The 15,519-nt window shown below is 52.5% G+C and overlaps 1 protein-coding gene across 3 annotated transcripts in view; it reads left to right on the top strand.

Annotated features, from left to right (window-relative positions):
- LOC144784230 (uncharacterized) overlaps positions 1-15,519 on the top strand; it is a 1,557,451-nt gene that overhangs the window by 740,189 nt on the left and 801,743 nt on the right. For all 3 annotated transcript variants that reach the window (XM_078662879.1, XM_078662880.1, XM_078662881.1), the window contains one exon: positions 12,986-13,084. In XM_078662879.1, coding sequence (XP_078519005.1) covers positions 12,986-13,084 — 99 coding nt within the window. The remainder of the gene's footprint in view (positions 1-12,985; positions 13,085-15,519) is intronic.

Below are 15,519 nucleotides of genomic sequence, written 5' to 3'. Positions count from 1 at the left end.
ATCAGACGTGGCAACATTGCGAATGCGGATGTAATGTCGCCTGGAGCGATTTTCTAGGTCTTCCAGGTGGAGTTGCAGATCCACCTGTTGGTCGTGCAGTCGGAGAATCTCCTGTTGCTGAGCTGAGAGTTCCGTCTCCCGTTCGTCGCCCTTGGCCTCCAGGTCAGCCACCCGTTCACCTATGCCATCCATCTCGCGCCGCACCTCACGAATCTCACTGGTGAACTCAGTCTTGAAGGTCTGGATATCATCACGCAGGGAGGCAAAGAGGGACTCTAAGAAGGCCTTCGTTATGGGCTCCGTGCCCTCGTCCGGGGGCCGTTCTGCTTTTTTCGGCGCCGGGGCCATGGCGTCCTTCTGCGGAGGGGAGTGAGATTTAGCAAACATCTCCTTCACCGTTTTGCCTCGGGGCGGCCTGCCCGTGGACATCCCTCTTCCCCGGCGGGCCGATCACTCCTAATCCTGTGACCTCCTTCCGGGCGACCGGTCGTGCGCTTCAGTGAGCTTGCCAACGGGCGAAGGGCCCCACCGCGGCCAATGCGCGCTCCAGGCCTCCCCTGCACGAGCGCCCCACTGTAGATCCTGGACTTGTGTTGCAGCGCGCCCCTCTCACCCTTCGCCCAACGGGTTGTATTACGCCTTTCGCAGTGTCCAAGCTGCGGGAGTCGGGGGCTTCGGGGTATGGAAATATCCGTGTCTGTGAGGGGCAACGTTCACTGTCACTGCACGCCACCGACGGCGTTCTGCGAGCCGCCGGGCTCTGGGCGGATGTGCCGTCGGGTGGGATCGTAGGCCACGTGGGTTGGATACCGCGTAGCGCGGTCAGGTTCTGCGGCCCCTACGACGGCCGTCTTCAGCTCCCTGGGACCAGGGGGGGCACGGCAGCCTTGGATGTGGACACCCCTTGTGTCGGGGAGGGCCCCCCAACGCTGTCCCTCGGCGGATGCCACTTACTTTGCAGGGAGGGAGGCGGGCCTGATTGTCGCCGGGATCGCCGCCAAGCTAGCCGCTAGCCAGCAGGCCTCTTTGGCTACAGTCTCTGCTAGTGGGGGGTGGGGACACCTTCCTTCTAGGCCTCAGGCGTGGGCTTAGGCAATTCGAAGAGAGGCAGGCATGCAGGGTGTGACTGACCCCTGGCCGGTGTGCCCGCCGAGAGGTCCGCCGCCCCAGTCGCCCTAATGCCGCCTAGGACCAGTCACAGTGCCGCCCGCGGCGCCCAGGATCCGCCCTCACCTCCTTTCTCTCCGTTGTCAGTCTCCGTCGTCATCCGCGCCTCGCGGTGCCTTCGTGTGCCCCCTCCGCCTGTCGGACCGGCTATCGTCCTCCGCTGGACTCCAGGCGCCTCCCGCAGGCGTCGCGGGTACCGGGGCAGCCTCCAGGTGTACGCGGGCGAGTCCTGCCTCAGGCCACGCAGAGGCGCCGCGTCAGGGCCGCTCTGCTCGGCCGCGTCCGCTGCACCACGCCGGCCTCGTTTCCAGGCAGGAGGGGCACCTCGTGCCTCCGGGCCGCTTCAGTCCGCCGCCGCCGTTCGTGGTGCCGTCAGACGCCCCCACCGGGTCCGCTCTGCTGCTGGGACGGTTCCGACAGCTTTGGGCACCGACTGCGGTCGGAAAAGGCGCCGGAACCGGTGCTAAGATCAGGCCGTTGGCAGGAGCTGTGGCGAGACACGTCCGCTCACTCCGCCATCTTAGCCACGCCCCTAAGGGGTCCCTTTAAAGGAAAAGCAGCCAGGAGATGGTTCTACGACATTCAAAAGGCCTATTTTATCGACCAAAGTCAATGGACCCAGAGATTCAGACAGCAGCTTAGCAGCAACATTTATTTCGGTTTTGGTTTGAACCTTGACGTCTTCTTTAACCATAACCATATCCATGTCCATCTTTATATCTTCGACCGCTATCATTAAAGCACTCTCATCAATAGCCGGAGTCAAAGAAAGTGCTACCCCGGTGATTTGATAGGTGAGCGTGGGGTAGTGTGGGACATTCAACTCAGAAAGAGCAGAACACATGCCTGCCTCATCCATGTTAAGTGCACCTGAGGGCATTCCCGGTACTTTATCTTTTAACATTGTGCCCCTCAGGCCCTTCGAGAACATTGCAACATGGAAGGATGAGATTTCAAATATGACAAGTGACCCTGGGTTTTCTTTCGTCTGATGGTCTTTTGTAATTTATGAGGGCTGGAGTTTTTTAGACGCACATCTGGCTAACCCTGATGAGAACCCTGGCGACCCTGCAGAAGATCCTAAAGGAGCGATTGAACACCCTGATCACAGGCACCGAGATGGCATCACCAGCAACATTTGTGGGTTAACACACCTTTGTTAACCTTGTTACTAATCTTCAAATATCCACTGTGATGCCAATGCCACAAGTACCACTGGCGAACCCACCAACAATTTTCAAAAGGAGAGAAAAAAAGAGGATTCACCAGGAAAAGGGAATAAAGATAGTTGTTTGCCGGGATCACTAAGGGCGCATTAATGGTGCATTAAACAGCACTTTATATAGGCCCGCTTGCAGCCTCAGTAAAACCGAGGTAAGTCCTTCCAGTGAATGTAGAAGAATGCAAAGAAAACAATGTCCAAATTGCCTCACTGTGGGTGAGGGTCAATGAGGGCCAACATTTGAATGAGAAAAGATGGTCCAGGAGGGCAGAAAAGACAGGCAGGTCAGGTGAACAAGCAGAGGAACAGTAGAGCAAATATGCTAACCGAGGTTGAGCGGAGCTCACCAGGCCATCCCACAAATCACACCCAATCCTTGCTGGGCAGTCTCCGCAGGGGGCCTGGGTACACCCCACAGAGGGACACTGCGCACTCCTCACCTTCTTCACGGGCTGGACAGGGAGGTTAAAGGCTTAGAGGGGTGGGGGATACAATTTCAAACAGCAGCAGCTCCAACAAATGCAATACTCCCAGAACCGGGCCAAGGAGCCTCCACAGTGCACCCAGCGCCACCTGGCACCACCACTGTCAATGATGGCCACTCCTGATGAATCCGAGAGGAGCAGCTGGTCGGTGCATCACTGTAGAGCTTAGCAGAAAAGGTATGAGGCAGTTGATCATTGATATACGCGGTCACAATTTAGGGCACTCGTGGTGACTCGTGACTAATCGTGGCGGCGGCAGCTGAAACTGTCTTACTCCTGCCTTACTCCATGTCCGTGGGGTAGTTGGTGTGCTGTACGCGGCCGCAGGGGCCCACAATGAAGGCTGCAGTGGCCGAGTCGCAAAGATCCCCAATCCTCGGGCACAGTTGGTGTGCTGTACGCAGGGCCGGTCCTAGGAAAAGTGGGGCCCCGGGCAGAATAGGAACATGTGAGGCCCCTAAGCAGAGACCACGCGGAATCTGATCGGGCCGGCTAAAGAAAGGATTTTTTATAATTAAAATTAACCAAACTGCACACCCTCGACTGGGTTTTGTCAATGGTTGTTAGCTGTTTAAGCTACATGAGCAACTACAATAAATTATTTTCCTTTCACCTTGTTGCGTTGACCAATAAGTAGCTCTTTCACCCACATTTGCATAGAATCACAACTGGAATGCAGGACCATTGCTCTTTGTGCTCTGCAGAGAGGCCATATTTTGAATGATCATGTAATCTGAACACATTTTTGACCCACAGACAAGCATAATGTGAAAGTTGTACTGCCTTCATCCTCAACTCCAAAGTGCTCAACTGTAGACTGTTATAAACACCTGGAGGCGACAGTACAAAGGGTGCATCATCCAAGAGTAATATGCTGTGAAATTAAATACAGAAACACACATGCTGAAAATAGCTAGCACTCTTGAGGAAAGCAAGATTAATGAAAGCATGTGAAATATAAACAGGAACAAAATCACTGCATTGTTTTACCCTAACATCAGGACCACTGGAATTATGTGGCGGGGTGACTAAATTATGCGGCATGAAAATGCAAATTATGCGGCATAATCCGGCACATTTTGAAATACTATTACTCCATTTTTTTGCCATTTTTAAACTTGGTAACACTGTTTGGGAACCGGTTGCACCCCATTAGTACCAATTTAACACCCAAATTTAGCCGTGAGAAATAGGAAGTTGACTATTCCAGCTTTTCAAAGGGCCTTCCCACATGCGCAAGACGTGTTGCTGCGTTTAGTAACTTTTGAACTGTTTGAGATAGAAAGCAATTTTGTTGTTAAAATCTGTAGATTATGCAGCAGATGATGGATCATGTGGCAAATGCATCAAATGCATAATTGTGCAGAAATCGCTGCACAATCGCATTATTCCAGTGGCCCTGCCTAACATGCAGCATCAGACTGGGAAAGAAAATAGGCCCCAGTACCAAAATAAAAGGGGCCCCCATTAGTGAGTTAGTTAGCTAGAAAAGTGTCTCATGTTTGCAAACTAGGGCAGTTTTAAACTTGTAAAGCCCTGTTGTATAAATGTTTTGTAAGGTATGGAAGACTGCACTGATTTTAGTTTTCTGCAGGCAATATAAGCTTTAATATCAAGAAAATCAACAGTAAAAACGGGCTCACCTGACCATAAAGCAGGTCAACAACTAGCCAAAAAAATGGCCGACATACTGACCTGACAGCAGGGCTTTAAGTGGGATGAAAAAACTAGGGGGGGTCTTTCAAAGGGGCATGGCTAATGTAGTTAAGAGAGTGGCTTAAAAACATGTAAGCTATATAAATCTGTACTTAGCATAGTGCGCCGCCCAACTGGTATTTTGCTGCTTCTATCATTGCCTCCAGATAAATATTACAATCAGTAAAATTACACCTATAACATGCCAGTACTATTGGCTTTGTCAGTAATTATCAGTTGCATACGATAAATAAGCAATATCTATGGCTTCCTTGTATATAATATCAAAAATGCTCCAGTTCTGACATGAGGAGACTGTGAAAGAACTATAACGAGTGTTGTTGAAGTTGCATTAAAGGCAGCAGAGAGTTGTGCTGCTGCAGAGTTAAGATTTGTGTTTTCACTCTGAGGGTGACTGCAAAAATGGAGAGCGGCCCGTCTCATCACCTGCTTTTCTGAACTTTCATTTGTTTTGCAGACACTAGATTAATGTTTTTGCAGGAAAAGTTAAGGCCCCTTTTCAATGTCCATATTAATTTAATACCAGGTCTAAGACTCGAGTAACCCAGCAGACTTTAAACTGCTCCATCCACTTTTGCATGCTGATACTGCTCCTCTGCATGCACCTCTTGTCTCGTTGCCATACTCACACCTATCTGCTCCCCCCCACCCCCTTTATTCTGTTTATCGTACCCCTGTTATTCACTCCCTGCTCCCTTTCCACTTGTCCTAGATGAGGAGTTTCCATTGTGATGCGCCGCCATTCTTTTGCTCTGCGCCCAGCAGGATATTCTGCCTTTCATTCATACCGGGGCAGGGCGTACTTCCCAGGCAAGGGCACTTCAATTAACTTTCTAATCACTGCCATCGACATTCAGATGCAGCCATTAGGCCCACAGAGTCAGGACTGCAGGGGAGAGCGATGAAAAAAAGAAGAAATGTAATCTCTTAGGGGGCCCCCTGGGCCTCGGAACTCTGGAGGCCTTAAAGGTGCGAGGCCCCAAGGCTGCCAGCAGGCGCGGGGGCCCTGGGCAGCTGCCCATGCTGCCCATGCCTAGCGCCGGCCCTGGCTGTACGTGGCCACGGCTGCAGTGCCACAATGAAGGCTGCACCGGCTGAGCTGCAAAAATCCCCTATCCTTGGGACTCGTGATGGCTCTCGGCGGCGGAGACAGCGGTACTCCTTGTCCGAGGGGGGACCCAGGGAGAGCTAGGCGCGAGCCGGTCTCTTCCTGGGTATGTTCGCGCGAGAATCAGGGCACCAGGTGGGGACTGATTAGGGGAGGTGATATAAGGGAGGCAGGCTGGCGGTTGGGAACTGCGTGGCGGGAAGCTAGAAGGGAGGTTTTGTTTTGCGGCGCGCGTGTGTTTACCTCGTTCTCTGGCTTCATGGAGGAAGCAGCGGAGGTCCGGAGGGCTGTGCAGATACTGTGTGAGGCCGGGCGTGAGGACCTACTGCGGCCGGGTGTTCCGGCGGAGGCGTGGGTCGGAATGGCCCGCCCCCCGCGCAAGGCTTCGGAGGGTGTGTCCAGGGCAGTGACGGCGTGTTTATCCCCAGGCCCGGCGGAGGAGGAAGACGGCGAGGCGGCAATGCCGGCGGACGGGCCGATGCCTGTTTTGCCCGCAGCAGATGTGGAGCCCCCGCCGGGTGCCCCGGGCGCCCTCCAGCAGGTATGTGCTTTACCGTTCTTCAGTGCTGGTCCACGAGGGGCGCCCGGGGGGAGGCGGGGGCGTTCTGCGGGCCGTCAGGCTCCGCGCTCAGGCGGCCTGGCCCCGGGGAAGTCTGGGAAGCCACAGGCGGGTCCGCAACCGAAGCGGGGGCGGAGCCTGGATCTGCACGGGCACGCGCAGCCCCCACTCCCGGATGCATAGCATGAAGGCTCTCTGACTCCAGTGCCCCCCTTGCCGGAGGGGGTTTCCCCGTACCTCTGGCTGAATGGGCAATGTTTCCTGCTCTCCCCTGCCACGCCGGTGCCTGGCCCTGCCCCCTCCCACACTTTTGGCCCCCCACTACTGGCCGGTGCAGATGTTGGGCCACATTCTGTTGCGCTGCATGCATATTCCTCTTCTGAGGCTCCTACTCAGGCTTCTGTTTCCGAGCCAGAGGGTGCTGCGCCCCGCATGCTGCCCCCTCCGGCCACCAAGTCTGCGGCCCGCGGTGCGCCGGGCCCCCACCCTGCCCCCCCACGTCTTTGGCTCCTGGTGGGACGGGTTTGGTACGCAAGGGGGCGCCCCCGGTTCCTGGGCAAGCTCTGTTCCCGGTCCCTAGGGGTCGGCCGGGTGGCCTTCAGGGTGGTCCTTCGTATGGGTCGGGTGGTGCCAATGGTCTGGCGTCGGTGGGTCGTCCATCGGGGGGTGATTGCGATTCCGCTTTTAGGGTGGATGGTTTTGCGAACTCTTCCTTGTCTGGCTGGAGCGGCCGCAGTTCTCAAGCTGAGCCTTCGGCTGGGCGGCTGTTGGCTGTTGCTACGGGCCCGGGAACTGACCACACGGCTGTTTCCAGTAGTGGGCTTACAGGGGAGTTATCTGGAGCGGATATCTCTTCTACAGCTTTCAGTGCACACAGCTTTCAGAACATTGACTGGCAGTTTTATGATGGGGGTATTGGTGATGGGGCTATGCCCAGTGGCAGTGCGCAAGTCGCATTTTATGACGAAGCTTTCTGTGGGAATTTTCATGATGATGATTGGGAAGAAGGGGAAGTGAGAGAAAAAAATGTTGGGCTTTTGGCAGCACGGGCCCAGGGGGGTGGGTTGGGGCAACCCACTGTTTCTCGTGTTTTGCAGGCGTCTCGTGCGGACCATGCAGCAGTACGAGGGGCAGTGAGGTCTGGACCTCCTCAAGGGGTTCGAGTGGCTGTTCGACCGCAGTCGGAGCAGTTGCCAAGAGGTAAGGATGGGTGGTGGTCTGTGTGGCAACCCAGGGAGAGTCTCCCTGTTAAGAGTACAAGATCTATTGGTACGGGTGATGGGGTTGTTGTTGAGCGAGTCGCTCTGGCACCGAGGCTTGAGCGGCCGGTGATTTCGAATGTTTCTAATGTGCAAGTTGCAAGGGATGTTTCTGCGGCAGAGTCTGGGGGGGTGGCTGCCACACGGGTTACGGAGGATAGTATCCTACCTAAGAAACTGCCTTATTCTGGGGTGGGGATGCCGTTGGGGTCCCATTTGTCTGAAAAAACAAAGAATCTCATATGGTCTGGTGCATTTGTGGATGTTTTTCGGCTTCTACATAGAGATGTCCAAGCTAAAGAAGGGTCGAAGGAGGAGGAATTAGAATTGGCTCGGAGGCCTCGTGTTCCGAAGTCGATAGAGAATTGGACTTCGGCCTTTCTTATCTATGCTAGCGTTTATTGCCAGCGTCATCCGGACAAGGCGATAGACATGTTTAAATATGCCGATGTCATTCGCAAAGCTCACAGTTACTTTGGAGGCTTTGCCTGGTTGTCCTATGATGACGAATTCAGGGCGCGCATGAGCGTTTTTCCTGAGCGTTCGTGGGGTGAGGTTGATTCCGAATTATGGCTCCAGTGGATGGCATCGGCTCACCCGCCTGCTACGACCCACACGGCTAGCGGGCAGCCAGTGTATTATCGGCCCTTTCCAGCTCGCCCCGCTCAGTCTGGGGCGGGGGTTTGGGGCAGAGGTCAATCATCCTCCTCTGGCACATGCTGGCACTTTAACAGGGGTTCCTGTAACCGACCAGCTTGCAGGTATAAGCATGAGTGTTCGCAGTGTGGGGGGGAAGCATGCGCTCACCCAGTGTTTTCCCGGCCAGCGCTTTGGTGATCAAGGACGGGGTTCAGGGGGCAGGGGACAGCCTCAGCACGCTGTTTACAAGGGCTCCTACTCCTATTAAGCAAGATGTTCTGGATCTCTGGTTGGTGGATTATCCTGATTGTGAGGCGGCTAAGATTTGTCTTGGGGTTTCAGAATTGGGTTTCGAATTGGGTATCAGGGACCCAGGGTGGGTAGGTGGTCTGACAATTTGAAGTCTGCGAAAGAGAGTCCCCATGTTGTGCGGAAAAAGCTGGATGCCGAGCTTGCCGCGGGTCGGATTGCTGGTCCTTTCTTGAATTGTCCTCTTCCTGACTTGATCGTATCGCCTCTGGGTGTGGTACCCAAGAAGGCGGAGGGGGAGTTTCGCCTTATCCATCACCTGTCATGGCCCGAGGGTGCATCCATTAACGATTTTATTGATCCAGCTGATTCAACTGTCAATTATGCTTCAGTGGACGATGCCTTACGGCTCGTGCGCACGGCTGGTGTGGGGGCTTTGCTGGCAAAGAGCGACATTCAGTCGGCTTTCCGGCTATTGCCCATCCATCCTTGGGACTTCAGTCTTCTGGGAATGCATTTTGATGGTAGTTTCTACGTTGATAGGGTGCTGCCCATGGGCTGTTCAGTGTCATGCTCTCTCTTTGAGACATTTAGTACATTTCTGCAGTGGCGCTTCACTTTTGTCAGTGGCCACGTCCTGGTCTGTCATTACCTTGATGATTTTCTTTTCATTGTTGAAGGTCACTCTGGGCAGTGTCAGTCGGCTTTGACCATCTTCCAGGCTCTGGCGGAGGAATTGGGCGTTCCATTGGCGCCGGATAAGACAGAAGGTCCCTGTACGTCCCTGACGTTCTTAGGGATTGAAATTGATACCTTGTCTATGGTGGCGAGATTGCCTGAGGCTAAAGTGAGGGAAATGTCTGCCTTCATACATCTGGTGTTGGGGGAGCGAAAAGTTGTTTTGAGGACTGTCCAGAAGCTTTTGGGGTACCTCAATTTTGCTTGCCGGGTTGTTCGGGCCGGCAGGACGTCTGTAGACGTCTGGGTCTTTCAATGTCAGGCGCCAGCCTTCCCCACCATCGGGTGCGCATTACCACCGCTGTGCGTGCCGATTTGACGGTCTGGCTTCGTTTCCTGCAAGAGTTCAATGGCGTGTCCTTGTTTTTTGCGGATGAGGACATGGTGTGGCAAGTCCAGTTGTTCACGGATGCATCGGGAGCTCACGGATTCGGTGTATTTTGGGAGGGTCGATGGTGCGCGGCCGGCTGGCCGGTGCACTGGAAGGAACAGGGTCGCAGCATAGCGTTTCTGGAGCTCTTCCCGCTGCTGGTTGCTTTGTATCTCTGGGGGGAGGAGTTTCAGAATCGTTCCGTCTTGTTCCATGTGGACAATTTGGCAGTAGTACACCTTGTCAATCACCAAAAGGCTCGTGACTTGCGTGTTTTGCGGCTCCTGCGCGCATTCATGCTGCGGTGTCTGCAATTGAATATTGTCTTTAAAGCACGGCATGTTCCTGGTACTTCTAACTGCATCGCTGACTCTTTGTCTCGCTTTCAGTGGTCCGAATTCCGCAAGTTGGCTCCTGGGGCGGACCTGGAACCAACGGCGATCGCACAGTACGTATGGGACCTGGGGGATTGAGGGTACACCAATTGGTCGAAAATTCAGTAGCTGACTCCACAAGGCGGGGTTATGTGAAGGCCTGGCATGAGTTTCTGCAGTTTGGTAAGGATTTGACGGGGCCGATCAGGGCCGGGTTGTCAGATGAGCAATGCATCTTACAGTTTGTTTTACATTTAGCGGACAAGGGCCTATCGCCCACTACCATTTCTGGCAAGTTGGCTGGGGTTTCTTTTTATGGGCAGCTTTGGTGGGGGCGGGATCCTGTTGGGGGGGTTTTGGTTCGTAAAGTGTTGAAAGGTTTGGCTAGGCTTCGGGCTGGTGGTCAGCAGCTCCGGCAGCCGGTGACTTTTGAGTTGCTCCAGTTGCTGTTGCCGGAATTGGAGGAATGTTGCCATGATGTTTTTGAGTGTGCCAAATTTCGTTTGTGTTTTGTCTGGTTGTTCTTTGGGGCATTTCGGGCATCAGAGTTGCTGGGGTTGCGGGGTAGGGTAGGTATGACCAGCAGTGAGGTGGTGTTGGAAAGTGACAGAGTGAGGCTGTGGCTGCGGGCGTCCAAAACCGACCAGATGGGGAGGGGTAAGTGGGTGTTCCTTGGCAGGAGTGGTGTCTCTGCTTGTTGCCCGGTTGGTGAATGGGAAGTGTTTGTGTCCTCTCAACATTTTCTCCAGGGGCCCATTTTTTGTCATGCTGATGGTAGTCCCATAGTTGCCTCTCAATTGTTGGCTGTATTACGCAAGGTTTTGTTGCGCCTGGGGAGGGATCCTGTTCAATTTGGTACCCATTCATTCAGAATTGGTGCGGCGACGGAGGCCGCTAGGTTGGGGTGGGACTGGTCACAAATCCGTCGCATCGGTCGTTGGCGCTCCAAGTGCTGTGAAAAATATGTAAGAAAATAGTACCTTTTGCTTGTCTAACATTTCTTTTTCTCCTAGGTCCTTGGCCCTTCGTCGCCGGATCCAAAAGGAGGGTGTGGATACTGGGGCACTCTTTTGTTAAACAGGCAGCTTTAGCCGCTGCCAGTCAGCTTTGTGGGAGATCACTTGGTTTAAACAGCATGACGCACGAAGTCTCCTGGCATGGAACAGGGGGCATGCGCTGGGGTGGGCTTTTTCCCGCCTTAGCTGCTTTGGTTTCAGAGTGTTTGGGGGGTCCTCCGGATCTCCTGGTCCTGCATTTGGGAGAAAATGACTTAGTTTCACTCTCTGGTTTGACTTTGCTGAAATTAATGAAGCAAGACCTGGAAATCATCAAGACCACATGGGTGAGCACCATGCTGATATGGACTGAGTTTGTACCTCGTTTGCAATGGCGTGGGGCGAGGAACCATTCCGCCCTGGAAAAGGCTCGTCGGAAAGTTAATAGAACAATGCGACTTTTTTGTCACCATTTGGGTATCTACAGTTTGGATCATTACCATTTAAAAGTCTCTGAACATCATTTATTCTGTGAGGATGGTGTACATCTGTCTTCTTTGGGCATTTCTTTTTACCTTCTGGAACTCAGGGATTTGATTAGCAAAGTTCTTCAGGTGCAGTTGTGGTGTGCTCCTTCCTTTCCATTCTTAGGTGGGGCAGGAAAACGCTAAAGGTTTTCCTGGGTGGCGGGTTTTGGCTAGTGGGGTGGGCAGCCTGGAGCGGGTTGGCCATCCTTAGGGTAGCACGTTGGGTAGTACTAGGGGTAGTAGGCAAGAGTTAGTTCGGGGTTTTGGGATTTAGGTTTCGTAGGATCACTGTATAGTTGAATTATGGTAAATAAATAAATAATGAATGTGTTCACGAAATTTATGATGCACCTGTCTTAAAATAAAGTGGCCTTTCTTGCTCCTAAAGAGGTGTGGACAGTGATTTGTTGCGCGAGGGGGGACCCAGGGAGAGCTAGGCGCGAGCCGGTCTCTTCCTGGGTATGTTCGCGCGAGAATCAGGGCACCAGGTGGGGACTGATTAGGGGAGGTGATATAAGGGAGGCAGGCTGGCGGTTGGGAACTGCGTGGCGGGAAGCTAGAAGGGAGGTTTTGTTTTGCCCCACCCACCCTCCCTCTTTTTTGTTTTATTTTTTGGGTTTTTATTTTGCGGTACTCTAGGTGCTGCTTTGTTCTGTAGGTTTGCCACTGTTAGGACAGTTGTCTTTGTTCTTTTAGGAGGCGGGTTTTGGCTAGTGGGGTGGGCAGCCTGGAGCGGGTTGGCCATCCTTAGGGTAGCTCGTTGGGTAGTACTAGGGGTAGTAGGCAAGAGTTAGTTCGGGGTTTTGGGATTTAGGTTTCGTAGGATCACTGTATAGTTGAATTATGGTAAATAAATAAATAATGAATGTGTTCACGAAATTTATGATGCACCTGTCTTAAAATAAAGTGGCCTTTCTTGCTCCTAAAGAGGTGTGGACAGTGATTTCTTGCGCGACCCCACTATTTGCCAACCGCCGACCCGCTGTCTCGTGACGTGGCTCCTGCTCCTGCTCCTCCTCCTCCAAGCATCTTGCTTCTCAGGTGCACGTCCAAAAAAAAGTGCAATGTAGCACTTGATAAATATCATTGGTGTATGTAATGAGACATCAGAAACATAAGAATGAGACAGCAAAGGCAGCAGTGCTGTTGACGTCTAGCTTAAATCTGATAATTTGCAATGAGTTGTTTTCGTATATTGCATTTTTATACGGCAGCAAGGCAGATACCACTTATGTTCAACTTTTCATTTGTGTCCATAGTTAGATCCACCATTTTAGATTGGGTTTATTCTCATGTAGAATTTTCTGCCTGGTAACAGTTATGCCTGAAGCATGGTGATTTCATTACAATTCGGCCTGACTCAAGGAAGTACACCTGCGTACTAAGCACTGGGCCTCATCACAGCTGATGACTATTTGATTTGGACCCCAGCTAATTATTGCTCGCAGGGTATCTAGAACTGTGAATCAGAGCAAAAAATAATTCAGGGAGTTTGTGCATATTGGTAAAAATAACAGAGAAACTTGGTGCCAGGCCAGCCTTGGTGTTAACATGACATTGGTTTCTCTGTCTTTCAGACCAAGGGCTCTCTGTGGTGAATCACCTGCAAAAACTACAATATCTCAACCTGTGTGCATGTGTGAAGCTCACTGATAGCTGCTTGCAATCTCTCAAAGGTAAGGTAATGCACAGTAAACCTAATTAGTTCGCATCCCTCTTTTTGTGGTCCTGGTCCTTGCATATATGAAGCTGATAAAGTGCTACCTGTGGTCAGTTCACAAATATGGGTCTCTTTATGCTTCAAGCCCTTATAGATATCAAAATAGTACTTCCCAGTTTAAAATTGTATAGGACTTGATTGCCTTTAGATCATGATTTGTAATGTGATTTATGTTAAATGTAATAAAACATTGGAATGTAGTCAATGAAGTTATGACCTTCCTATACATTTTGGTGAATGTTTATTGACTAGTGTTGAATTACATTGCGTAAAGTTCTGTCAGTGCAATTTTCAATGAAAGTAGATTTTTTTTAACCTATTTTACTTCTATAACTTTACACACCCTTCACCCATGTTCCAAGATACTCCTAATAGGTAAAATAAAACATAGGAAGGTTTGAGGCAGATTGGTCCTGGTACTCTCATGCAGTGCTCCAGGAAAAAAATCCTCTTCTCTTTGAAGTTTGCTTATAAACTCAATAAGAATGTGTATACCAAACCTGATTTTCAGCAGTTTTTCATTTTTACAGCTATGATTAATTGAATTGGTGAAATCGGTCAATCTTTATGGACTCTAGTCGCAATGTAACTGTGAAACTGCTTGATGTGAAAGATATGTTAATAATTAAATCATGAATCTGATAGAGGCATCTAGCTTCAGATTCCTTACTTTTGAACTTCCAGGGGCCAGGCTGGATCCGGAAGATTTTTCATAACCGGACACCTGCGCGCCGATAGGGTAGTCGGTCGACTCCGCGTTACGTGGTAGGCGTCGGGTTCATCATCGTGGTGACATCTGCGTCGTCTATATAGGCGCCGCCCCAGCGTCTTGACGTCAGTTATTTTCTTTCCGCCCCATCCAGCGCAAATCAGTCAGAGAGCTACCTCCTGTCACTTTTTTACAGACTTTTTCAACCTTTGTCGGCTCCCTTTAGTCACTTATGGAGACTGAGGATGTTCGGAAGTCAGCCACCGCTAAATTAACAAGTGATTACACAGACATTAAGTCCTTTCAGGGCAGGAGTTATTTTGGGACACGGTGACCCCTCCACTGCATGAAAACTCTATTTTCACTTTCACACAGGCACTTTACCTCTCAGAACGTTTACATCAGGCTGGAAAGACAAAGAAGGCACCACTTGTCCCCCTTGTGACCACCAGGAGGAAAGTGCTTCCTAAATTTTGTTCGTCTGCACAGGTTATTATAACCCCGGCACAATTGGTTGGTACGGATTTGCAGATTAATAGGTGTACGGAACCATCAGGACGCCCTCCGTATTCTAAGATCAGGCTCTTGCATAGTAATGGTTATTTCTATTGCAAAATGTTTGGGTGCTGTAGTGTCCTACTGGACACGGTCTAGTTGTTTACAGGATGTAACCCACACTTTACACCCACCCACCACTGGCGTCACGAGTCACGTGACCCAGTTAATAAAAGGGGCCGAGCGCTCGTGCTCGTGGCCAGTTTTACTAACCTACTACCCTGTGTCTGCGTCCCTATCTTCACCGCAATGTGGGCCTAGCGCCCAACATTACATTGGCGACGAGGACGGAGCTGTGCCCAGCGTGCCACAGTTGAAAAGTCGGGGGAAAGGAGAGAGAACTGCAAGGCGACATCGCGCCCCCCCTACCCCGCATGGTCGGCGCCGGCCGCCGAGAGGCCCGCGGGGCGTGTGGTGAGCCCCGGGCCTGGACGCTACAAGAGGGTGACCAGGAGCCTACCCCGCACCTCTCAAGCCTGAGTGAAAGAGGCCCAGCGGCCCATGCCAAGAGCCCTAAGTTGAAGATACGGCGACTGGGTGCTCACCCAGTCAATGCCTGCCACCGAGAAAAGGAGGAACCTGCGTGCGGGGCCGGACTGCTGATTCGCCGGCCACCGCCACCGCCTGCTGAGAAGCGGCCTTACGTCGCGGCCAAGCGGAGCCCATCCACGGTGGCCGCAACCAAGAGACCCCAGAGTGAAAGCGGACCGACCGGAGCCCACCCGTGTCAGCCGCAACTGCATGACCCCGCCGAGTGGAGTGACAGCCACGCGGAGCCCACCCGCTTGGTGAACAGAGGCCCGTAGGCCGGAGGTGAGCCCGCGCGTGCGAAGGAACTGTGATCCGCAGGAGCCCACCCTGCACATGCGGCGATAGTGGACACTGACCCGAGTGAGGCCCGCTGCTCGCAGGCAGCAGCTCTACACTGCCCCGTGCAGCATCAAATGCGGAGCCCACCTGCGTTTTGCACAGAGCAGCGCCGTCTCGCCTGCACTGCCCAGTAAACTGCACCCAAAAGCGGAGCCCACCCGCATTATCATGAGGCCCCCCTCACCCCTCACCGACACTTTGACCCGCTGGCACCCGCGTGTGTGCCCGGCGCCGTCAAGAGGATAGAAGAGACTCAC

This window comes from Lissotriton helveticus, chromosome 10 (genome assembly GCF_964261635.1).
Source record: "Lissotriton helveticus chromosome 10, aLisHel1.1, whole genome shotgun sequence".
Classification (NCBI taxonomy): domain Eukaryota; kingdom Metazoa; phylum Chordata; class Amphibia; order Caudata; family Salamandridae; genus Lissotriton; species Lissotriton helveticus.
The sequence above is the reverse complement of the archived record's forward strand: the minus strand, read 5'-3'. Positions and strand labels throughout refer to the sequence as shown.